Source organism: Symphalangus syndactylus, chromosome 3, assembly GCF_028878055.3.
Source record: "Symphalangus syndactylus isolate Jambi chromosome 3, NHGRI_mSymSyn1-v2.1_pri, whole genome shotgun sequence".
Classification (NCBI taxonomy): domain Eukaryota; kingdom Metazoa; phylum Chordata; class Mammalia; order Primates; family Hylobatidae; genus Symphalangus; species Symphalangus syndactylus.
In genome coordinates, this window is record NC_072425.2 from 79,864,817 (window position 1) to 79,890,191 (window position 25,375).

General features: G+C 41.2%; 1 protein-coding gene across 13 annotated transcripts in view; it reads right to left on the reverse strand.

Moving 5' to 3' along the window:
- The window catches only part of MOB3B (MOB kinase activator 3B), a 200,761-nt gene that overhangs the window by 95,754 nt on the left and 79,632 nt on the right, over positions 1-25,375 (reverse strand). For 2 of the 13 annotated variants that reach the window (XM_063637036.1, XM_063637035.1), the window contains one exon: positions 1,955-6,741. The exons of 10 other annotated variants lie outside the window; for them this stretch is intronic. In XM_063637036.1, the coding sequence (XP_063493106.1) occupies positions 6,596-6,741 (146 nt within the window). In that variant the 3' untranslated portion in view covers positions 1,955-6,595. Of the gene's footprint in view, positions 1-1,954; positions 6,742-25,375 lie in introns of those variants that run through there. One more of the 13 variants, XM_063637037.1, reaches the window with a different exon arrangement.

The window sequence follows — 25,375 nt, forward strand, 5'->3', positions numbered from 1 at the left end:
ATGAAAACACCTGTGGTTTTCAGGCTTTTTCTAGACTTCAGAATAATGTATTGTAGACCTATGTTTATAACCCAAAGTCCAATGCAGTGGACTTATGTCTAAAAGGGGTCAAGGGTTCAGTGTGTTCATTAGAAGGCATGAGGCTCTTTTGACAGCCTTCTCTTCCTTTCTCTTTTCCTAGCATCCCCCTCCCCAACGTATTTCCAAACAATGTATTTCAAGCATACATTCTACCATCTTTTCATCAATCAAACCACAAAAGGCCTGAAATGAGGGACTGGAAAAGTCATAGGTAAGGAAGGAAGAGTGACCGGAAACTGACATCCATTAGATGTTAGACGAAATAGCCCTGATTCACCCAGCAGAAGGAGGAGGGTGCTTTGTTTCTGTATGGAAAAGCAGGAGGAGTTGAATATTTACACAGTGCTTACCATAGCTAAGCCTTTAAATATATGGTTTCATTTCATCCTCTCAGTAAATCTTGGGAGGTAAGTGCTACTCTCATCCCCATTTTACCTATGAGGACACAGAGACTTAGTAAGCCAGGAAGTGGCAAAACTGGGATTCCAACCTATCCTGTGTTGACACCAGAGCCCACACTCTTAATTTGTTTAACTTGGTATAAATAAAGTCAGGTACGTTGAGTGTTACTCAAACCTAATTTTCTCAGTTACAAACACCAATTAGAAAGGAAAGAGGCTATATGTTTTGTTGTTTTGTTTTCATTTTTGCTTGGCATGAGCAGAACAGGAAGGTATATGTGTTGGGGTGCAGGCAGAGTTCTAGGGGAGGTACACTGTTTTTCAAGCCTGCATTAGTTGAGATATCATATGTATTGGCAGAGCTTGTGCACACAGAGGTCCAAGCAGGTGACCAAGCTACTGTGAAGTGAATCTTTTGTTTGGGCACACAATGCTACCCCTGCACGGATTTCTGAAACTGACTCAAGAGCGTCATGGCCATTGCCTGTCAGAGCTCTACTTCATGCCTAGAAGCAGCTGCTGCTTCTTCAAAGGAGTCCAGGCTCAGCTGATATCTAATCTTAGAATAACACATGACACTGTCCCCCGCTTCCCGACTCAGAATCCAAGGGGAAAATAATGAGATCCTCTAGGTTCCCTTAAGACTCACTTCCCGGGCTTGCACTATTTCCTTTTCTGCAGCCTCCTACTGCCTGGACTTGGAGGACTGGTTTCAGTCAGAATAATCCCCGCCTCCCACCTCCACCTCCGTGTGCTTTAGAAGCAAGTTCTCAGAGTTCATGACAAGTACAGAGAGATGGAGGGTAATGGAATGGGCGGGACACTTGATTTTTCTTGAAGAATCCCATGCTTGTGTAGGCAAGATGAATCTGCAAGCGCACACTGGATTATTCTAGGTGCCAATTTAGAAAGAGAACATCCAAGTTTGCCATGAGCAAAGGCAGAGCAAGGGCTACATGCTCTCCTGAAAGCAGATCCCAGAATTCCAAGGCAGGGAGTGAAAAATGCCTCCGAGGCTTGACTTCTCACCTACCTGCATCAGAGTTCAGGGCACCTTGATGCAGTCCTAAAGCAGTGCTAGTTCCATTTTTTTTTTCCACCCACCAGAAGGCCAGGGCTAAGTCTCCTTGGTACAACCCATAGACTTTATGTTCAACAAAAGGAGAAATTTCAGGAACTGATATAACCCGAATGTGCAAGCAGTCCCAAAGAGCATCTGGTTACCTCCAAGGGAAAAAGAAATGCAAGCAGGCATGAACCACGTCACCTGCCAGACAATTCCCATGTGGCTAACGTCAAACATTCTTTCAGAGTGACTGGTTTGAAGAGAGATGTCTGCAAGGACAAGGAAAAGCTTTTCATAGGCAGCCACCTCTCTGCTCCAGTTACTCTAGTAATGCCTTAATGTCAGCCCAGGTAGTCATGCCTCTGGGATAAGTAGGTACATAGAAGGCACTAATAATAAATATCAAATTTTCTAACAAACTCGAGAGATGGATTTACTCCATTGTTTTTTTTTTTTTTTTGGCTCATCTTCCCCTAGTTCAAATAAAAAAAAAAAAAGGAATGTGCAGAACAATAAAGATTCTGTTAATATTTTTTGCCTTGTCTTTGATCTAGTTGGGATCTGTGTTTCAATACTGAGTGGGAAATGAATGCCTTTGGAATTTCAGTCTTCCTGTTCAAATTTATTTCCCATCATGCCCTTCAGGAGCCCTCACAGAGGTTTCCTTATCTTCTCTTCTGCCTCTTTGGTGAGGTCTTTTCTTCCCTCCCTCCTAGGTCAGGCTCTCCAGCAGTCCCTCCAACCAAGCCCACCTGGCCCTATCTTGTCTATTAAGTTGGTTGTTACACCTGTGGGCCTGGCTACCTAGCCTGAACCCAACCCAATATTTCTGGTTTCACTGAGCGGTGACCAACCTACTTCTATCCCCAGTTTGTTCCAGTTTAGTACCTCCTGGGTCACACTTTAGGCACAACCCCTCCTCTAACAGCAGCCACTGCAAGCTGAATGTTTGGTCTACATGTTTATTACAGGGTATCCATGCATTCAGCAGCTATTTACTGAGGGGCTGCTATGGACTAGGCACATCAAAAGGGACATGGTGATGAAAAAATAATGTCCTTGTGATCAAGGAGCTCATGATCTAGTATATCTGTGCTTCTCACACTTGAATGTGCACACTAGGGAAATTGTTAAAATGCAGAATCTGTTTCAGCAATATGATCTCAGGCAGAGGCCAAAGTTCTGCATTTTTAACAATTTCCCAGGTAATCTTGATGCAAATCATGCCTGAAGTACAAATTAGTAAGAAAGTGGTTGGGGAGACAGGGTGTTCACAGGGGTACCTCTAACTTAGTCCCTGATATTACAGCTGAGACCCAAAGGATGAGTAGGAGTTGTCCAGAAAGAGATGAGTTTGTTCTGTGTGGAGAAATAAGACGTGGCAGAGGCCAAAGGTAAAACAGAGTAAAAATATTGAGTTTCCATTCATTGCAGTCCAAAGCCTAAACAGAAGGAAGTATTTTAGGATAATTTATGGATATGACTTATTGCCAGGGAAGATGGCAACCCATCAAAGGTGATGGCTGCAGGACATATCTAAAATGGTTGGATGGCAGGTGCCACAGCTCCCAGCTCTGCCAAGGATGCCTGTGCTCTAAGATTAGCACAAATGCTGCATGCTCAAGGGGACCACATGGGCTGGAATAATGGTAACCCATGTAGATAAGGTAGTGGGTGGGTTGCTTTGTATTTTGGCACTGAGTTAAGTGCTGGAAGCTTTACCAAAGTCTGAGGAAGGGTACGAAGCCTGAATAATGTCTAAGCTGGCTTTCCCACCACCTGGTGGAACAGGGACTACACTCAGATATGTTAAACTAAGGAAAATAAACATGACATTCTGATCACACTCAAATTTTGGTTCTTGACTCATACATACTTTAGAAATTCAAAATGGTTCAATCTATGTGTAACCCCCACAAGTCTTTAGGAGACACCCTGATTTTAGGTCAATGCTACAAATGACACGACATAAAGGGAAAGGCCCGGAGTTAAACTTCTAGAGCTTCTCATAAATCGTAGGAACATCCTATTACGCCCACTTCAACTAACAGGTCTGGGTTGGCTTTACAACTCTCAATAATGCTCTAAGATGAACCACTTGGAAAGCCCAATGAAATATGGCCATCAAAACAAACCAGCCAGCTGCATAGCCCCACATGGAAAAGTGTGATATTTGGAAATATCTCCATCAGGGAGGTAGTATATGCAGAATGAGCAATAGTATCTCACACAGACATCAGCTGAAATCTGATCTCAGAAGTCATAGAAAGGAAAAGAAAGGGGAGAAAACCACCCTAAAAATATTCTAATCACACTCACAGCAATTCAGAATGAGAAATAGCTAAGAGAAAAATAGATTCTAAAACCATTAAACAGAGGAAACAAACAGAGAAACTAGAACTAAGACAATGGCTCATTGTCTTAGTGTGTCTTAGTTCACTGTGTCAGTTAGTGGCAGGAGGAGGAAGCTGGGCTGGGCACTGGAGACTGACAATCTGGGAAAAGGAGTACTCAGATGGATGCTGTGGCTGTTGCATAGATGGAAAGCTTGGGCCAGCCCACCAGTGGTGCTGGTGGAAGATTACCCAGTTTCAAAGTTACCATTCAAGGTCATAAACTTGGAAGTTCCATAATACTGAGTTTCAAGGTTGCCCCTCAAAGGATAAGCACTATCACCAGGTAAAAGTACAGATGGTGTCTCTAATGGTTACTCTGAAACTAGGTACCAGAGAGGAGGAGCAAGGATGTGCTGAGGGTTAGAAGATCTAAATTAGTGTCTGAGGCAGCCAGATCAGCGCCCGCAGCTCAGGAGTGAATGCAACGAAGTTCTATGGAGGCCCTTTGCTCCAACAGAGTTCCCTGATCATCTGCTGAGGGGGCCACTTGCCTTCTAAGGGCTTCCTAGAATCTGATGCTTAAACATTTCACCCTGTCTGATCAACCTCTCTGGACTTAAGGTGACATCGCTACTCCTTGACCTGGCACTTTCATTGTCCACATCTTCTGCCAGGCACACCTTTTTAGTACAATTAGGGAAGCTTAGAGGAACTGCTGAGGCCACAAGGGATTGGCAACTGAGCCCCAGGCTTTTCTTTCCTGTGCTGCAGGGCTGGTGGTCTCAGGCAGCCTCTCATGGTCTTTGATTCATTTCTGACTCCCACAAAGAGGAAAGCAGGCCCCAAAGGCAATCATAAGTGGCAAGTGTTATGGAGCCATGGTTTTCAAATTGTGCTCCTCAAAGCTTTAGGGTTCTGCTTCCTGAGCAAAGGAAGCTACCTCACCTTGGAGGACCAGGCGGGGAGGGTAGGAGTGCGGACTCTGAGCCTTTCACCCACTACTGCAGCCAACGCAGAACCAATTTTACTTATTTCATTTAAGGTTCTAAGTCTTTTTTTTGTTTGAAAAATATAAAAAGGTTTGAAACCACTAAAATAGTGTGTCTGCAACAATAACATCGCACCATATTTTTTATAGTTAACTGAAAAGTTAAAGCCAAGGTAAAGAAGAATTCGTCCAGGCGGAATTCAAAGGAGATGAAAAATTCCTAAAACAGGTCATCGTGAAACACAAAAGCTCATTTGGCCACTCCTCTCGCTTCTTAGTGAGGATTTTATTGGTGGTTATTTTAAAGTATTTTCTGTGAAAGTAGGCACAACAACTCCTGGTTCTTACCACCATAACATTAACCTTCTGAACCCTCCCGTTCAGATCATTAACCACGTGGGATTCTGTTCCACAGTTTGTTAAGCTGCCATCCTGCCTGCTTGGAAAAAAAAAAAAATCCCAGTCAAAGATCAGATTTCACCTGAGACTTTAAAGCCCCAAGAATTTGGTCAATGCTAATTTAGACAGTTTTTAAACAGGTTCCTCCACTTGTAAATGACTGCGATTTTATGCAGAGTTAGAAAAAATGCCTTCTGTATTGGGAAAAATTCAATTATTTTAAAGATAAATTTTCATTTTAAAAATGATTTTCTACCCTTGAAACAGTATTCTTTATATTCTCAAAGGAGGAGAAGCTAGATCACCCTACAATTTAAAAATAAATAAACCTCATGAATTGTATCCAAAGAAACAAAAGTTAAACAAACATATTCCTCACTTAACTAGAGATGTAACATGTGGTTTTATTTTAGTTGTTAAAGCTAACTCCTGATCTCCTTCCAAACAGGCCTAGTGACTTCATTACCATATTTGAAAGGAGAGCCATGAAGAAAATGGAGACAGGGAAGGAGACAGATGAATCTTCTTGGATGTTTCTTCACAAGATTCAGAGGGAGTCCAATCCCACAAAAAGGAGAGCCTTAGGCATCTTCTAGAAAGACAAAGCCTTTCTTGGGAAGGAGAGCTTGACCTTAAGTGGCAACAAGAATCAACTACTATGGAGATAACATGAGGACCAGTGATGTAAATATGCCTTGAGACCAAGGTACAGCACTGATGACTGATAGCCACAGAACTCCATGTCTCCACTCTATCTTCTTTCAGGTCCCCTTCCAGTCTGCTTTTAAAGTTGTGGAGTCAGGTGATTGGGTATGTGTGAAGCTGGGAACTTCTGGGATTCTGAAATGCAAAACACTGGAGGCAGTCCCAGATTAGAAGAGAAAGAACATCCTTTTCCAAATGACACCAAGCAGACTTAAGTAAATTTATTTGCTCAGAAAAGGTCAGTAAAGTCATGCTTTTCCCATTAAAAACTGTATACAACTGATCAACATGACAGATAAACACAACTCTGTGTAGCAAGAGACCCAAAGCATGTTACAAACTCCCCCAACACCTCTAGCATATGCTGGAATAAATGAATATTGGCCTGGGAAGAACAGTAACTTTAGAAACAGGCCAACATCCATTAGGCAGTGTGCTTCACAAAAGCAAAAGACATCAGACGATCAACTACCATTTTCAGAACAATAAACCAGAAACTTGCGCTGCTAAATAAAAATTTAATTAAAGGGAGGAAGGCTATCTATTACTAAAATGGTCAAAGAAAAGAGTAGTAGATCCAAGGTTTCACCTCCAGTTATTTCCATACAACCTGTTTTGATCATTCAACCAGATAGAAGCTCCCTCTTCTTTTACAATTCTGTAAGATTTCTTTTTTTTCTCTATGTGCTGAATTTCTTTCCCTGTGTTGTAGAGGCAGTAATAACTCAATCACAGGGTTATTGCCATTTGAGATACTGGAATAATCTGCAAATATAAAAGTTCTATTTAGTATTGTCATAGTAGTAAAGCTTTTATTTTTAGTAGTCTCTTTTCACTTTGAGATAGTAACTTCAAGGACAGGAAGTACTTTTTTCTGTTCTTTCTATGCCCTGCAATGCCTTATCTCATGCCCAGCACATGGTAGGCTTTCCGCAAGTCTCTTTTGAATGGAACTGCATCTCTGCTAGGGTTGCACGTCGCTGATCCTTATCTTCCCTCAGAACAGGTACTGTCATTGACAATCCTCTTCCATAATAGAATGTTAATATTTGAGAGGATCCTGGAAGTCATCTAGTCTCATCCTTTCCTGCCCAAAAATAGTACTGGAAAAATGCAGAGGTCCTGACTTTGAAATAATGGTAGGATTCCATTCCGGGCTATGCATTTTAATCAGTGTTAATGCATAACCAGGAAGTTTTTACTCCACCTGCTTAATTTCATACCCTCTTGAACAGAAAAATGGGGCATTAAAGGAAGGCTCCAAGGATGACATGAAAGGAAGAGGAGAAAGGAAGCTGTTTTCCATCTTTGCTAAAAGCACAAAAATATTCCCCAATTACACGGAAATCTCTATTCATCTGAGAGACAGACTGATGTTAGAAAATAGATTCAGGAATACCCTTTTCTCTTGAGAATATTATCTTTTCTTTAAGAAAATCAACATCTTTATTTCAGGAACTATTTTTTTTTTTTTCTAAATGAGATTTGCTGATTTTCTTTTTTTTTTTTGCAGCATGACTTTTTTATTCAAATATGTGGATACATATTTGATATAAATTTAGTACCAGCTCAAAAAGAGATATTAAATTAAGGGCTTTGTAAACATTATCTCATTTATGTATGATAGTAATGATTTTTTTATATATATTTTTATTATACTTTAATATAATAATTTTAAATCAGAAATTAGTCCAGTCCCTATCTCCCCTTTTCTAGCTCCAAACACATTTTCCACCTATGTCTGCACCATGCTATAGCTATTACCTTCACCCATCTTAAGCAGTAAGATGATTTTAAACTGAGAAGCAGCCATGAATTAAGCCACATAGAGGTGAAATTGCTGTCAGATGTTTAGTAGATTTGAGGGTGCAAACTTCATTTACTGCCACAGAAATCAGAATTGCAAAAAAATCTTTGAGATAAACCAACCTCAGGCCTTCTACCTTAAAAAGAATTCTCTGCCTTCTTCATGGGGCCAAGGATATCAAATGAGCCTACAAAGTTCCATCTCCACCCTCCAGTTAATCAAATCTGAAAAAATTCCTGGAAGAGAAACAGCTAAGGGAGGTTGCACTGTGAATTGTCAAGGCCTTTGGAATTTCTGTGATTTATAGATGAGAATGAAACCTTTCCATGCATATTGAAGGTGGATGGTATTCTTAATTTATGGCTTAGGAGTTGCAGGCTATAGCAATAAACCTGCTAAGCTACTGAATCACTGCCAAGAGTGACCTTTACAGAGCCTGGAGAGGTCAAGCAGCCTTCTCCTTGCGAGTCAAAGAGTTCTTGGCTAAATCAAGGCTCTTTTGGTTGAAGAAAAGAGAAAACCACTTGAGCCAACAGAAGCAAACATAAGCAACTTGATAAAAGGAAACAAGAGCAGGAGGTGGAGCCCAGCATCATGAGGGAATGGAAATAGAACTAAAAAATCCAGACTCAGGGTATTTGCTCACCCTCTCTGAAGATGCATGGTAGCCTCATGTCTCCTCACTACTTCTTCTGCAGACTGACATTCCTGGCTTTGTAATTTGGAATCAGAGATGTTGATTAGATATTGATGTAGATTAGAATATCCCTGGGAGGACAAATGCTGCCTTACAAGTGTTTTTGCTCATCTGGGCTGTCTGCTGACCCTCTTGTGTTGACCTACAATATACTTGTCTTTCCTGTCCTTGTCTTACTTAATCTTTCAACACCCTCCTCTTGGCAGCATCTCTTTCCTCTGCTCATGAACACCACTCTCCACTGGGTTTTCTCTTAACTCTCTGACTTCTCCTCAAACTCCTTTACCAACAATTCTCCTTTCCCTACCCACCATTAAATGTGGTGTGCCTCAAAGCTCTGTCCTAGGCCTTTTCTTTCTATGCTTTAACTCCAGAAGTGCTCTCAGCCACACCCATGACTTCAGCTGCCATTTATACGGCCCACCCAGGATGTTTTTTCTGAATCCCAGGCCTATATATCCACCTGCTTGGTCCATATACCTACTTGGATATCTCAGAGGCACCTCAAACCCAACTCATCCAAACTTCTCACCCTCAGGAACTCCTCCTCCAAGATTCTCAATCTCAGTAAATGGCTCTACTCCTTTGCTCAAGCCGGAAATTTAGGGCTTACCCTTACTCCTCCTGCTCCCTGTTTTACCCCTCACACATTTCCTCAACTTGTCCTCCTAAACCTCTCCAATCAACCCAACTCTTTCCACACTTGAGTTGAGGCTCTCATCATCTCTTATCTGGGCCACTGCAAAGGGCTCTCAGTTGGTGTTGGGGCTCAGGACAAACCACTCCAAAACATGACTGTAGGAGAACATAATACACCACTCTAAAATATGCCTCTTTGCATGTTGACTATTTCAAACTGATTATTTTGAGAAACTGTAGACACATGCAGAACTCTGAAAAGTCACTCTTGTAAGAGAAATGTACATCTAAAGGAAAATACCATTTCAAAAGTGTTATCTCTCTCTCTCTCTCCCCCCACCAGGGAGAAAGGGATGGCTAAATGAGGAGGGAGGGAAGGCCTGGACTAAAATCTGCGTAATCTTACCCTTGTTTTCTCTCTTCCTGGCCATTTTCCCACAACCAGAGTTTCCCCACACTCCTTTTTTAATTTGTTTCAGCAAACTATGACATAAACCTGAGGTTTAAACTATTTTTCTTTGAGCTCTGCTGGAGAAATGTATTCATTTCTCTGGGGTTTTCCCCATGTGTACATAAAGTATACATATTTATAAACTTCTTTTGTTTTCTTTTGTGTGTGTGTGTGTGTGTGTTGTCTCAGGAAGTTCCATTTAAGAGCTACGAAAGGTAGAGTAGAGCGAAAAATCATTTTTTCTCCATAACACTGGGCATCCATCCTTGCCCCTCCCCAATCTGTGGCCAGAGCAATTCTTTTAACATTCAAGTCTTAACATGTCACTCATCTGCCTTCAGAGGCTTCCTATAACTGTAGAATAAAGATCAGAGTTATTTTATTTGTTTGTTTGTTTATTTATTTATGTATTTTTGAAAAGGAATTTCACTCTTATCTCCCAGGCTGGAGTGCAGTGGCGCTATCTCGACTCACTGCCACCTCCGCCTCTGGAGTTCAAGTGATTCTCCTGCCTCAGCCTCCCCAGTAGCTGAGATTACAGGCACCCACTACCACGCCCAGCTAATTTTTGTAATTTTTAGTAGAGACAGGGTTTCACCCTACTGACCAGGCTCGTCTTGAACTCCTGACCTCAGGTGATCCACCTGTCTTGGCCTCCCAAAGTGCTGGGATTAAAGGCGTGAGCCATCATGCCCAGCCAAGACCAGAGTTCTTTCTAAGACTTCCAAGGTCCTGCTCCCTCTGTGACTTCCTCACATGTCACTCCAGCCTCACTCATTGCACAGTGCTCACACTCTCCTTCTTTCAGTCCTTCAGGGATGCCTCAATTTTCTCATGTCAGGACCTTTGTAGCTGTTGTTCTGCCCCGCTACCCAGACCCCGTACCACCATCCTATCCTTTCTACCTTGCTGAATCCCATTTACCCTTCTGGTCTCACCTAAAATATCTTTTTTTTTTTTTTTTTTTTTTTGAGACGGAGTTTTTGCTCTTTCACCCAGGCTGGAGTGCAGTGGTGCGATCTCGGCTCACTGCAAGCTCCGCCTCCCGGGTTCACGCCATTCTCCTGCCTCAGCCTCCCGCGTAGCTGGGACTACAGGCGCCCGCCACTGAGCCCGGCTAATTTTTTGTATTTTTAGTAAAGACGGGGTTTCACCATGTTAGCCAGGATGGTCTCGATCTCCTGACCTTGTGATCCGCCCGCCTCGGCCTCCCAAAGTGCTGGGATTACAGGCGTGAGTCCTAAAATATCATTTGTAAGCGGCTCCTATTAGAGACTTTGTGTATGTTTGGTAATATTTGTGTGTGAGCTTGTGCTTTGTATATTGGCACACTGCATTTTCCTCTGCTAAACTTTTCACACTTGTAATTATTTCTTTCACTTGTTCATTCATCAGCTTATACAAAGCACTTGCATGTGCCTGGCACTATCTAGGCACTGGGTTGCAACACTGAGTGGAAGAGATTCCTACACTCATGGAGCTTCCACCCTTTGTAGGTCTTACTCCACTATCTGCTTTTAAGTTCATGAGGATAAGGTCATGCATGTTTTGTTTACCACTGTGTTCCAGCGTTTAGCACATTAGCTCACTGTCTGGCATGTGTGAAACAGTCAACGAATATTTGCTGACTGTCTGATTGGCCTCCGGAAGTTACCACTGTACTATTGGGTACATAGTAAGTAAATACAAGTTGAATTAGACAACTGCTTGCAGGCAATTGTGTCCACAGAAAATGGTAATGCTTCAGACTTGTTATGACGATTTGCATTTTGACTTTTTAGTAAGGAATTATTGATCTTCTTATCTCTGTTATGATTAATATAAATGAATAAATATACATGAGAAACAACTTCAGAGTGAAAATAATATTAAGGAAATTAGGCAGGTTATCTAATAGAAACAGAAGGGATCTAGGTCACATTATATTGGATGGTTAGAGGAGTCCTCCCAAAGGAAGGAGAAATTTGAGCGGGGATCTGAATATGAAGAAAGGGCAGCCAGCTATGCAAAAATCCAGGGCCAAGCTTTCCAGACACAAGGAACAGAACTCGCAAAGGCTCGAGGAAAGGGAGTGGGGGGAAGAGCTGGGGATGGGGGGAGTGTGTTTTGAGAAGCACAAAGAAGCCCAGGGTGGCTGAAGTCCAGCTGCAAGAGGAGATGGGAGAAGGAGCCAGGGGCCTCCTCCCAAAGGGTCCAGCAGGCCCAGGTAAGGATTTAAGATTTTATTCTGGTTGTAGTGGGAAGATATTGCACTTTAGAAAGTAGATAGTTAATATGATCTATGTTTTTTAAGAAAATAAATGATTTGCTCTGTGGGGAATGGGCTACAGCTGTGCCCCTCTTGGCATTAAGACCTCTTAGAATTTCAGAGACCACCATAGGAAAAAGTAAAATAGTTCTAATGTTCAAAACTCTGACCTATTTGGGACTATTATATAATTATAAAGGTATTCATTGAATTTCGTCCTTTTTGGTAATTTTCAAGTCCTACTAATGACGACTTTCCTATCTTTATTGGACATTGTGCTAATCAAGGGGCCATAGTTCTGTTATCACATTTATTTATTTATATGCAATCCATTTATTACTGGTCATTGATGAATATGATGAATATAATCTAGCTGATGGACATTAAAAACATCCAAAAGGGGAACAACTGATAAACGTCTCCCTTCAACTGCTACAAAGTGTGCAACATTGTCACCAGAGCCCTGCCTTTTGAAACTCACTGATGCATTTTACATTTGTCAAATTCATTATTTATGAGCAGTGAGCTATACAATAGAAGCCAGAGTCATCCACAGGGACACGTCTGCCTGCCTTATATTCGAAAGGGCTTATCTCCAAGGAAAGAGGGCTTCAGTTTTTTATCATGTCAGTTAAAAAATGTACTGATGTGTTTTTAGGCTGGAAACTTCTTCTTAAAACAGGAGATAATGACTTTGCTAAATCCTATTCAAAACAAAGACACACCCAAAAGCTATGAAAGCATAGAAACCACATTGCTATTTCTCAAATTAAGGAGAAAGACTGCTGGACTAGATGAAAAGGGGCCTCTTGTTAAGGCTTCCCATGCAAATATGCCAGGATGCATTTTTCCTTCTCACATTTAGTAACACCACGAAGACATTGTGGTACGAACCAGTTTACCTTTTAGAAGCTGGATTCCCAGATGGCAGTAACAGTAACTATAAATAGCCAAGAGCACTGAGAAATCTCTTAAGGAAGGTCATCGTCACCCTACCGTATGCTACTGCTTCAGCATGGGCAAAGGAGCAGAGAGGTAACCTTAGAGAAGGCTCTAACAGTAAATTCAGGGCACTAGCAGCCAGAAGGTAACTGGATTCAAAGCCCTGTTCCTACCCGGGTCTGGGAGCTCTTACTTGCTCCTTGTTGAAAGCACTGTGCCCAGTCGGAGATTGTGACAGGCTTCAGAACTGCTACTGCTGAATTGGTGGTAGGAGGTCTCCTTCAGTTGAAGGAGGCTCAGGACCCCTGATACAGCCAAGAGGATGAGGCAGGTGCCCGAAGGAGACCTAGCAGATGGGCAAAGTGCTGGGGCAAGAGGACCTTGTAGGTCTATTTATTGTGTAATTTTAACAGTTCACTTTGATAATGTCTCCTTGCCAATTTGTTATAAAGGCTGCAATACTTTATGTGAAAAACCAGAGCTCCAGTTTTGGTCATATTTGTTAAAGGACATTCCTCAAAGGGCAGCTGCTGGATAGCACTGTGGGGAGGACAAGGCGCTGCAAGAGATGAAACGTACACCTGCGGCACCTGAAATAACATGAAGTCCAATCAGCCCTGTGAGTCGTTGTAGACTGATAAGGGGAGCCAGATTCCACAGCTATTTAAAGAGTCAACATGTTTTAGGGCTAAAAAACTTCATGGGCTCCAAAGTGTCAACTCTTTGAGAGGTGACTGAGAAACCATGGCCGAAAAGTCCACCTCAGCAGCAAGTCCAGGAACCTACCACTGACTTTACCTGTTGAAAGAGACTTAGGGCCTCTGGGGTCTTTATTTCTGGGAGCCTCAATGGTTTATTGATATGTGTAGCTTCTAATATGGGAGAAAAACACAACAGCTCCTTTGCAGAAATACGGTACTCAAAATATTATTAGTAATAATATTAGTGAATATTTATTGAACATTTTCTACATGCAAAGTCCCATGCATTATCCTATTAAGACCTTACGACAACCTGAAGACCTAGGTTTCCTGAGGTTACAGGAGAGGAAATAAGGTTAACAGACTGAGGAGTAAAGAGGAAAGGCAAACAGAGTCCACCTTTATATACTGGACTGAAAACTAAATGTTATAGACATTGAATTATATCGGTCTGCTCATTTCTTAATTGTGAAACTACAAGGCTAGTTGTCATACTCTAATACTCATTTATTTTTTTCCTGCTTCTCTTCCTAGCTGATGAGACTTTTATCTTTAAAAGACATACCATACATACATACACATATACATATACACACTCAACACTCACCATAAACACAAATTATTGAACCATCTCATCTGTCTTACCTTATTATGGGAGGTTTTTACCATTGGCACAAATCTTTTTAGTTTCAGCAGACCATGAGTCAAATTCCAAGTATTCAGGACACAATGAGAAAGTAGCAAAGCCATGACTTGAAACCTCTTTATTTCATCCACGCAGGATTTCTTCTGCAGGGACCTCATGCTTTGGTGTCACAGAGAAGCAAAACCTTTTGCTTCTTCAAATTATCCTTTTACTTTTTCCTCCTCTCATGCTGTCTTTGAATATATTCATGTTTGTGTTTTATGCAAAGGCATTCATATACGTGCCCAGAATGCTCCTATCACAGATGTCTCTGGCATAGTAAAAAAATGCAATGGAGCCAGAAAGTCCTACTATGGACCTTTATAAACTGTGACCTGTGTAACATTTGTAACCTCTCCAAGGCTCAGTTCCCTCATTTGGAAAACAGGCAAAAGGCTGTTTTGCCTGTCATGCTTGGGGGGCGGGGCTGGCGGTGGGGGGAAGGCTGTTGTGAGAGGTAAGGTAGCAATATAAAGCACCTAACTAACCTACAGTAGACAGAAAATGGTAGACATCATTATTACAGTAACTACCTAAAATGAAATCTGGATATGGCAAAACCTGGTTAGCAAGACAGGTGTGAGATTGGTCTCTCACTCTAGCAGTAAAACACATTTCATGTAGCGTAAGATGTTCTATAAATCCCATTCAGAAATGAGTCTGTCCACAGTGGGCAACTCATATCTGCCCATCTGCAGGTTGAAGCAATGTGGCCATGTCTCTTTAATGCTGACTGATGTTCGACTACATCACAGGGCCCTTGTCATGGGGCTCAGTTAATGCTGAATTCAATTATCTATGTAGATGGAAAGAGCAGAGTCATAGATAATAATTCTGAAGAACAAATACTTTCTAAATGATTCATTCATATTTTTTTTCCATAATAGCTATCTTACTATATTACTTGGGTCTTGGCTGATGTTTGGCACTCTATAAGAATACATATCAATCGATGATGGGAAGAAATTCATGACTACTCTGACCCAGATATTATAGAAAGCTCTCCTGAGCTTGAATATTTGTTGCATAAAATTTGCAAGGTGAATAACTGGTGGTGGTCCATCACTCTCTAATGTATGGCACAATAATTATAAAATATTCATTCAATTTTAAAATATTTTCTGTGTGTATATCAAGTCCCACCAGTTACACATCTAGTCTGAATTAGCTCATTAGGTTAGAGTGAACATAGTGCTAAGGAAATCAGAAGATTCATTTTTTTTTTAAAGACCAATTAGCATCTTTCCTTCGGTGCTCCCAAAAAGTCTGTGATAAGGAGACCACATGACTATGAATACTATGAATAGTATGATGTGCAATGCCATCGGTACTGGTGGGTAAATACCATAAAGCAGCGGTCCTCAACCTTTTTGGCACCAAGGATCAGTTTTGTGGAAGACAATTTTTCCATGGCAGGGTTAGGGTTGGTTTCAGGATGAAACTGTTCCACCTCAGATCATCAGGCATTAGTTAGATTCTCATAAGGAGTGGGCAATCTAGATCCCTCACATGTGCAGTTCACAATAGGGTCTGTGCTCCCATGAGAATCTAACACCGCTGCTGACCTTACAGGAGGCTGAGATCAGGCAGTAATGCTCCATTACTGGCCACTCACCTCCTGCTGTGCGGCCTGATTCATGACTTCCACCAACCAATGTAATGTCTTTTCTACCTTAACTAAGCACTTACCATGCACTGTGGCCATAACTTTTGCAGTTTGAGAGGCAACAAGAAAACTAGCATAAATTTCTTTTTACTTCACAATTTCACAGGCAGAAGATTCATACCATAGAGCTGAGCAACCTTAGCATACAATTTTTTTCTTTCCTTAAGTCCTTATGTTCACCTTTTCACTTAAAGAAGCACTTTATGGCTTCCCTTTGGCATATCTGAATTGCTGGCATCACTACTCTTGCACTTTGGAGCTATCATTAAGTAAAATAAGGGTTCTTTGAACACAAGCTCTTTGATACTGCAGAGGTTAACTGATAACCCAAATATCTACTAAATGAGTAATGGGCAGGTAGAGTCTATAGTGTGAGTATGCTGGACAAAAGGAAGGTTCTTGTCCCAGGTGGGACAGAGCAAGATTTCATCACGTTACTCAGAACAGTGTGCAATTTAAAACTTATGAGTCATCTATTTCTGGAATTTTCCATTTAATATTTTCAGACCACAGTTGACCACAGGTGACTGAAACAGAGGAAATCAGAACCATAGATAAAGGGGGACTACTGTATTGTGAAATCCGTAATGCAATTTTCACTTGTCTTGTTTCAACCAACATAGTCTAGTGCCTACTAGGTACAAAGGACTCCATCCCCACCCCAGCAGCATTCTCAAAGTGTTGTATGGATCCCTAAGGACCCTTTCAAAGATACACAAAATCCTCCCCTTTCCAACCACATACTCCTGTCAGCCCTGACATGAACCAAAACAATAAGCCACAATAGACTGAAAATGCAGAAGCGGATATGAGTCCAGTTGTCTTCTGTTACACCAGACGTTAAAGAGATTTGTGAAGAGTAAAACAATATTACTCTCTTTACTCAAAAATTTTTTTGTTTTGGGAAATGTTGTTATTTTTCATAAAAAGTTATTTGTTAGCATGTAATGGGCTTATTACTTTCTCAATTAATTAATAAATATTTTTAAATTTTCCTAGTTTTAATTTCTAATATTGTTAGCTGTTGATATGACACATATACACAAAAGATCAAGATTTTCGATAATTTTTAAGAATATAAAGAGGTTCTGAAACCAAAGAAAATTTGAGGAGCACTCACTGTTGTACATCTGTCTTATTTACATCTTACAGCATCCTAATTCCCTTTTCCCACTTTAATTGTCTTCATAGAACTTATCCTTATCTGACATTATGTCATATATTTATTTGTGTTTTATCTGTTTTCTCCATAAGCCAGTCATTTGCCTACTTGTTCTCAGATCCATTCTCTACCTTTCCTCGGCAAAACGTTTTTCCCAGGCTCCTTTGCTGAAGACAGTGGGAAGCACTGGCAGGAGACTGGAGGAAGGAAGCAGACAGCCAGGTATTTCTACCTCACCCCTGCCCTTTGGGGTCAGGCAGTACTGCTATTCACCTTGGCTCCAAGGGACCTCCCCTTTTTGCCCCCAGCTCCTGAGCTCTGGTAACACCCTCTCTGGCTTCCCTCATCCAAGCCTAAGGTGGCAGTGGCTTCTGGCTCTTGTTCTAATATTATACTGTTGCTTTGCCAGCCCAGTTTGACTTTGGGCCCTCTCAACACTTTTGTGCTAGTTCTCCATGTTAGCTCCTTTCATTGCACCATCTGGCATGGGGCCTGTTTTCCTGCCTGAAATGTAAGTTCCATGAGGTCTGGAACTTTTGCCTGTCTCATCTGCTACCATAACCACAATGTCTCAAGTAAATACTTTTTTTTCAAATTAACAGCCCTGTGGGATAAGTGTTAGTATCATTATTTTATATATCTGAAAAATAAGGCTCAGGCAGAATTTGCTCACCCCAGACAAGTGGGTCTCAAACTCTGGCTTGAATCAGAATTACCTACAGAGCTTTAAAACACCGATTTCTGGGCCACTTTCAGAATTTTTGATTCACTAAATACAGGGTGAAGCCTATGACTGCATTTCTAATAAGTTCCCAAGGGACGCTGATGCTGCTGGTCTAGGACCCACTTTGAGAACTACTGCCCTGCATGACCCAACTGGAAAGCAGCAGCGCCAGTCCTTATGTCTAGTCTTCCCACTGCATCTTGAAGTTCAAGGGTATTTGACACCAAGCTCAACAGTCAGGAACGTGCCACCAAATATACATCAACTCTCTCAATAGATCACTCTGGGACTGTAGTCCAGATCTCTATTACATTATTCATCCTGTTCTCTATTATTTGTAGTCTATACCACACTGAAAGTAACAAGTTTTTAAGTTTCCAAACATACATAAACTATTTCTTCCTTTCTTTTACTGGTCGATCACTGAACCTTCTCAAACTTCAAAAGGTATTCTTAAATATCAGGATTTAGTCGGGGAAAATACCCAACCATATTTGCCATCTTCCATTTATGATTTTACAGATTTTCACTTTTTCCCCTCTTCCTGAAGGATTCAAGTTAGTCCAACCAGGAACCCCTGCTTGTCCATTTCTTAATCATCTTAGAGACCATACCCTGGACCGTCTTCTATTCTCATACACCCACCTTGAGTTGCCCCAAGGGCTGGGAACTCTGATTTCAAGACTCACCATCAGGGTTTTGATAAGAAGGTAACATTTTGGTTTGGTTTTAGCATACTTCCTGATCATGAACAGATAGCTTTATTAGCCCTGGTAGTTGTTAGACTTCAGAAAACCAATGTACACATGCCTGGCCTTCTCCTCGGGCTGTCAATAATTATCCTTTCAGTACAGTGAAGAGCATGAATGGCATACGTGTGATACACATTCTTTAGTCTTGCACCTATGCAGACATCACTAATCAACCACAGCATGTTCTCACTGAGCCCCATCTAAGAACATTATATGGCATAATATTTCAAGAGCACAAGGCCATGGCAGATGTTCTGCACCTCCTGTGACATTGGCTCCAGTTTCCAGTAAATGGAAACCTCTGCTTTTGCTACCCCTGTCCTCTGGGAAAAGAAAGAAAGAAAGAGAGAGAGAGAAAGAAGAAGGAGAGAAGGAAGGAAGCAAGGAAGGAAGGAAGGAAGGAAGGAAGGAAGGAAGGAAAGAAAGAAAGAAAGAAAGAAAGAAAGAAAGAAAGAAAGAAAGAAAGAAAGAAAGAAAGAGAAAGAAAGAAAGAGAGAAAGGGAGGGAGGGAAGGAGGGAGGGAGGGAGGGAAGGAAGGAAGGAAGAAGGAAGGAAGGAAGGAAGGAAAAGATAAAATACCCCACATCAACCTTCTTTCTTCCACCTCTTTAGATGTCATTTGTAAATGGAGCTGGGGTATTAGAAGGGAAGGCAGTAAATTTTTTCAAGTTAATCATAAAGGTATCTTCACAAGTACATCTGTACTTTAAATAGGTACATATATGAAAAAGTGGGCCTAAATTTTTCAACTTGAAAAGAAATACTTTATCCCAATTTAATCTTTATCATTTCCAGAAAACAGGGAATTATAGACACTACTTTCATCTTGTTTTTAAGTTATGTTTTTAGAGACGGGAAAGGTTATAATTTCATCAAATGCAGCTTAAAAAACTCTGTAGCTCTGTAGTTAGGCATGTCTGGATTCTAAACCTGGATCAACCACTTACTATGAGGGTGACTTTGAAAGAAGAAATTTATCTCAGTTTCCTCATTTGAAAATAGGGATAATAATAATGATGGTTAACCAGGACTGCTGTGAGGATTAGAAAAAATATAATAAAAGACTTAGCATATTGCTTGGCCCAGAATAAGTAATAAATGCCAGTTAATATAATCATTACTGTATTTTAAGCTTTGGAATTACCACCTTATTTAAAAAACGGAATGTATCACTCTTAGTTGGTATTCAAATTTTGATCAACTGATATTCTAATGGATGTAAAAAATTATGTCTTTTCTGAGATCACTGAAACTATGACATGTTCAATAGCTTCTCTCAATTTTTTCTTCAGCTGGTAAATAAATGTGCAAAGGCACTGAAGGCAAAATTCTCCTATGTAATCAAGCAGTAAAAGCTGTAATAAGTCAGAGGTTTTTCCTTTTTATATCACTTTGAAAAGGGAAATTATGCTAAAATTTTTTCAGCATTTAATTCTCTACCAGGAACATCCTAAGCACTTTATGTGCATTATGTCACTTAATTCTGATAACCTTACAAAGCAGGTATTATTATTTTTCCCACATCACCTTCTAGATGGGGAGATAGTCTCAGAGAAGTTCAGGGTTTGCCAAGCTTACATAGGGAGAGCTTACATAAGGAGAGGAGCAGATTTAAATCAGAACTGAAGATGAGCTCTGGGACTTTACACTATTTCTGGAAAACAGAAATAAAGCCAGCAGCCATCCCATGTGCCTTGACAGCTACTGCCCACAGGTAATTTCTAGGGACTCTGGTACCTCGTTGACACATTTGCTCACATTTCTCTTCAAAAACATGGGAAGACAAACAGAAAAAATAGGTAAGTCCCCAATATTTACCAACTTCTTTTCTTCCTGGTAACTGTAGTAGAATTCCCTGGCTGGGCCAAGCAATCAAGGAGATATTGAAGAGAGTGATCCATACTCTCTTCAATATCTAATGATATTGATATAAAAGTAATTCTCAGTGGTCCCCAGACACTGAGGCCCCACTGTTTTGTCACATCAGGCATTAGGGTGATCTTCAGCTGCACCAGAGACGAAGCAGGAGCCTGCCATTGCCGGCAGATTGTCAAGGGATATGATCCAGGGAGTGGGCAACAAAATGAACACCTGACTCTTGGCTGGAGCTTCTCCCTTAATTCATCGTTGCTCTCCAGTCCTGACGACCTGGGCTGGATGATGTAGAAACATCCAAAGCCTATTGCTGCTTTGGAATAATGGTTCTTTCTTTTCCTGAGAAAGAACTAACACCTCTGGCTTGTGTCTCTGTGAAGACGAATGTTTTAATCACAAAAGGCCTGAACTAAGGATCAGATAGACACATCACTAAGGAGATATTCACATAATAAAAGGACTCTTCGCCAAGTTTTGTTTAAATATTGAACTCTCAGAGAAATGAAAATGTTAGCCAAGTGACAAAAAATTCAACTGCCTCCCAATTTTTGGGAATATGTCTTTTTTTTAATATGAACTATGTGGCATCTGTCAATTCATTTACAGTTGCACTATAGTAATAGTTCACTACATGGCTACTTCATACCCAGTGTTACGCTGGGTGCTGCATCCTGCAGCAGAAAGAAGATGGAACGGGCTTTGTGCAGGCCACTTGTGCTATGCCTGTGAAATGTCTTCTAAAGTTCTATTAGAGACTCCTTCCTGATTCTAGCTGTCAAGGCCAAGCAACGCCAATCTCATCCCATGAATGTCTACCTTCCCTTCCATTTGTTCCACAGGATATAGCAAAAGATGAAGGGAACATGGATGATCAACTCCACAGCCAAATGCTTGAGATAATTATGGATTTTTGATCCTTAGTTCTTTCTAACCTTGATTTACCTCATGAGTCTATTGTATCACACTGAGGCTGTGATACTGAGAGAACTAACGTTAATGCTCTATGTCCTAGCATTGTGTCAGGGGCTTCACACATAGCATGTTATTTTATATTCTTAACAATCCCATGAAGCAGGTACCTGTATATGCATTTTACAGATGAGAATACAGGCTCAGAGAGACTAAAAATATGCTAGTAAAAGTCATCATCAGGATTCAAACTCAGGTCTAACAGAAACTAATACTTCTGTTCCTTTTAACTACTCTATCCCCTTCCCAAATTAGCTGGTCTTCTCAGAGCATCCCATTTATTAAGGGGAAAATATGACTATGTGAAAGAAAATATGGATAGAATTATTCATTAGAACAGGAAATTAGCATAATTTTTTTTTTTTTTTTAAGATATAACACCCAAAAGGTCCTGTCTGCAGAGACCTTTGCAGATAACACACGTCCTTATGCCTACAAAGGGTCGTTGAAGGAAAAGCTTGTGAATCACTTTCCACACATGGGGTTGTAAGGCAGGCTAATAATTTGGCCTTCTGGCAAAATGACATCATATAAGTATTTGTATACTCTCTATCTAGAGGTGAGGCAGAGCACTGGTGGGGAGGGCAGAAAGAAGCCCTCTGGTGTCAGGGCCCTGCTGATACACTCCTTAAAGCTTGGCACTTAGACAGCCTGCCTCTCCAAGCTCTACTGATCTCCACAGTACAGGCTTCGTTGACTAAGGAAGGATGCCATGGCTACAAATGACCAATGACCAATGGAATAAAAGCAGCAGATGCCCCCATCCCCACCCTATTATGGCCTTTGTTTATAATCTCTGGCTTCCACTGAATATCACATATCCCATTTCCCTTCCCAGCTGGTGCTGAGATGTAACAACTTGTCACCTGAGATACAGCCCATTAAAATTACATAGCACAGGTAATGGAGAATCCAGTGCAGGTCAGGACAGCAGGTAATTAGCTGTAACTTACAGAGCAGTCTTCGGGCCCTCTAAGGGCCTCCTGCCTTTACTCCCCTTCCTTTCTGCTTCTTTGCACACTGGAGGCCCTTTACAGAGGAATCTCTTGGGATTTGTTGAGCAGGGTTGGTTATTTAACACTGTTCTCATTAATTCAGCCAGCAAGTCATTGCAGTATTGGGTTCACAAGGCTGTGGTGGGGAACTGTGACCATCATAATAGACCATCAATTCTCCTGCAGCCAGTGGGGTGCAGGGAGTGGATTCAGCTGTCTCTGCGTGTTTTCCACGAATAGACAACTGAATAAACTTGGGTAGCATCAGAATCTAGAGGAGGCAAGTTCTTAAAAGGAACAGAATCTTAGAGTTCCTACCAGTAAGGGCCCAGTAGAGTTTGCATCAGGTGCAGGGCCCTGGCTGTTTTCAAGTCCCTCTCTGCGGTGGTTTTGTCTCAAGGCATCACTTAGAGAGGATTTAACACGTACTGCAGCAGGCAGGGCAAGCCAAGAGTGATGTTGACTCTGGGGTAAGAACACCACAGACATGAGATGTTGGAGTCATTGAGAGCATGGGCTTTGGAGTTGGGACACCTTGGGTCTGAAACTCAGTTCTGCCTGTGTGACCTGGGGCAAGTTACTTAATCCTTTTGAGTCTTAGTTTTCTCATCTGTGAAATAGAAATTATACTACCTGCCTTACAGGGTTATTTTACAGATTAAATGACATAATGCAGGTGTATTAGTCTGTTTTCATTCTGCTGATAAAGACATCCCTGAGAGTGGGGAGTGGGTAACTTATAAAGAAAAGAGGTTTAGTGGACTCACAGTTCCATGTGGCTGGGGAGGCCTCACAATCATGGCAGAAAGCAAAGGGCATATCTTACTTGGGAGCAGACAAGAGAGAATGAGAACCAAGTGAAAGGGGTTTCCCCTTGTAAAACCACAAGATCTTGTGAGACTTATTCACTACCCATGAGAACAGTATGGGGGAAACTGGCCTCATGATTCAATTATCTCCCACTGGGTCCCTCCCACAATTCATAGGAATTATGGGAGCTACAATTCAAGATGAGATTTGGGGTGGGACACAGCCAAAACATGTCAGCAGATAAACTGTTTAAGGTAGCAAGCATTCAGAAAATGGCAGCTTTATTCGTATGCCTTCCCAACTGGTAAATTCTTAGGGGCCAGTTTACTAGACCCCACAGGTGGATTGTGTTTCCAGAGTCTTCGAAAAACTTGCCAGTGCATTAGGCTATTATGGGGGCTCTGCTATTGCAGTGAGTACTCTGCAAACACTTTTCCCATCCTCTTGAAGGATCAAACCTAGGTAACCTTGTCGAACGTTATTTTAATGAGTAGCTTATCCCAGATGTGACTAATAGGCTATCTCCGCAATTCTCCTGCTAACCTATTCCTACCATCTGCTGAGGTTAGCTGGTTTGACACTGGACATGAACAGGTGTAGTATTCAGTCTCCTGGAAATCAAGTGAGAAGACACTTCCTAGTAGATGTCTCTCTAGAGTTAGATGCTCATCTGTGAAGCCAGGAGCCTAAAAAAATATTGGAATTTTCCAAAGGCTCTGAGAGATGTCAACCTGAAGTATTTATAACCCTCATCACAGAGTGATTCAGCAATGAAGACTGATGACTTTTAAAAATCTTGTTGAATCTTTTAAAGCACATTTTATTTTCCTAAGGATACAGTTCAAAAATTGTCTAATAGTCTCCAAGAGGTTTGGTTAGCAGTTAAAAAGAAATGTATACTGAGAGAGAGAAAACTAACATGTATTTTTCAGCAACTCTTATGTCTCAGGCTCTGGGATGGGTGTTTGTATTCATACTGCCTCATTTAATCCTTACAACAGTCCTGTGGAGGTCAGAATTATAATCCTTAGTTTACAAACAAATGGAAACTTAGAGGTAAAGTCACACAGCAGCTTCTAAGTGACAGAGCTAATTGATTAAACCCAAGTCTATCTACAAGCCCAGTACTAGTTCCAACATACTGTAAATATATTTTGTTGATGCCCATTCTGTCTTGCCAGCATTATAAAGATTTCTATCAAAATAAAAAACATGTGAGAGACATAACAATAGAAAATAAAAACTTAGCTGGGAGCTGTGGCTCATGTCTGTAATCCCAGCACTTTGGGAGGCCAAGACGGGTGGTTCACCTGAGATCAGGAGTTCAAGACCAGCCTGGCCAAGATGGCAAAACCCATCTCTACTAAAAAAATATAAATATAAAAATCAACCGGGCATGGTGGCAGGTGCCTGTAACCCCAGCTACTCAGGGGGCTGAGACAGGAGAATCACTTGAACCCAGGAAGCAGAGGTTGCAGCGAGCCGAGATCGTGCCATTGCACTCCAGCCTGGGCAACAGAGCGAGACTCTGTCTCAAAAATTAAAAAACAAACAAACAAAAAAAAACTTAAAATGTAAAGGCTAATCATAAACTCAACTCCCCAACATCCCATGTCTGAGATTATCCCTACGGTTGACATGTTTTTATATTCTCAGATCCCTTGCCACAGTATGTGAGGGAGGATGAGACTCAGCTGTAGTCTCATGGGAAAGGTTGCCAAAGGGATGCAACTATTTCCACAATGCACTTGACCACTGAACAGACTACTTATTTTAGAAATATGTACAGAGTCAATTTAGAGCAACTAGACATTCTGGACATTATGCAAACTGCTCAAGAACAGGGGCTCTGCCTGCTTTGCTCTCTCTTGGAACCTAAAATAGGTGCTCAGCAAACACTCATTGAAAGAATAAATTAATAATAAATGGCATTACCAGGGAGTTATGGGCGAGCAGAGGGTTTTCATGAGGCTAAGTCATCTGCTGCCCAGTCTTAGAATGGAACGCAGGAATATTTACAGTACCTGGACACAGTCCTCAGGCATTTCAGAGATGATTAAAAAAAAAAAATCAAAAAAAGAATCCTTCATCTAAAAGTTCTAGCCAAAAAAACAAAAACAAAACAGGTCTTATAAAATTTTCTCCATCCTAAACAACCTCCTAAAACCATTCATTGAAAAGCCTTTACCATGTGAAGGGGAATCTGTGAAATAATAATACATGCTATGAATGGCAGCATAGGACAAAGGCATAGATTTCTGGCCAGATACTCATGA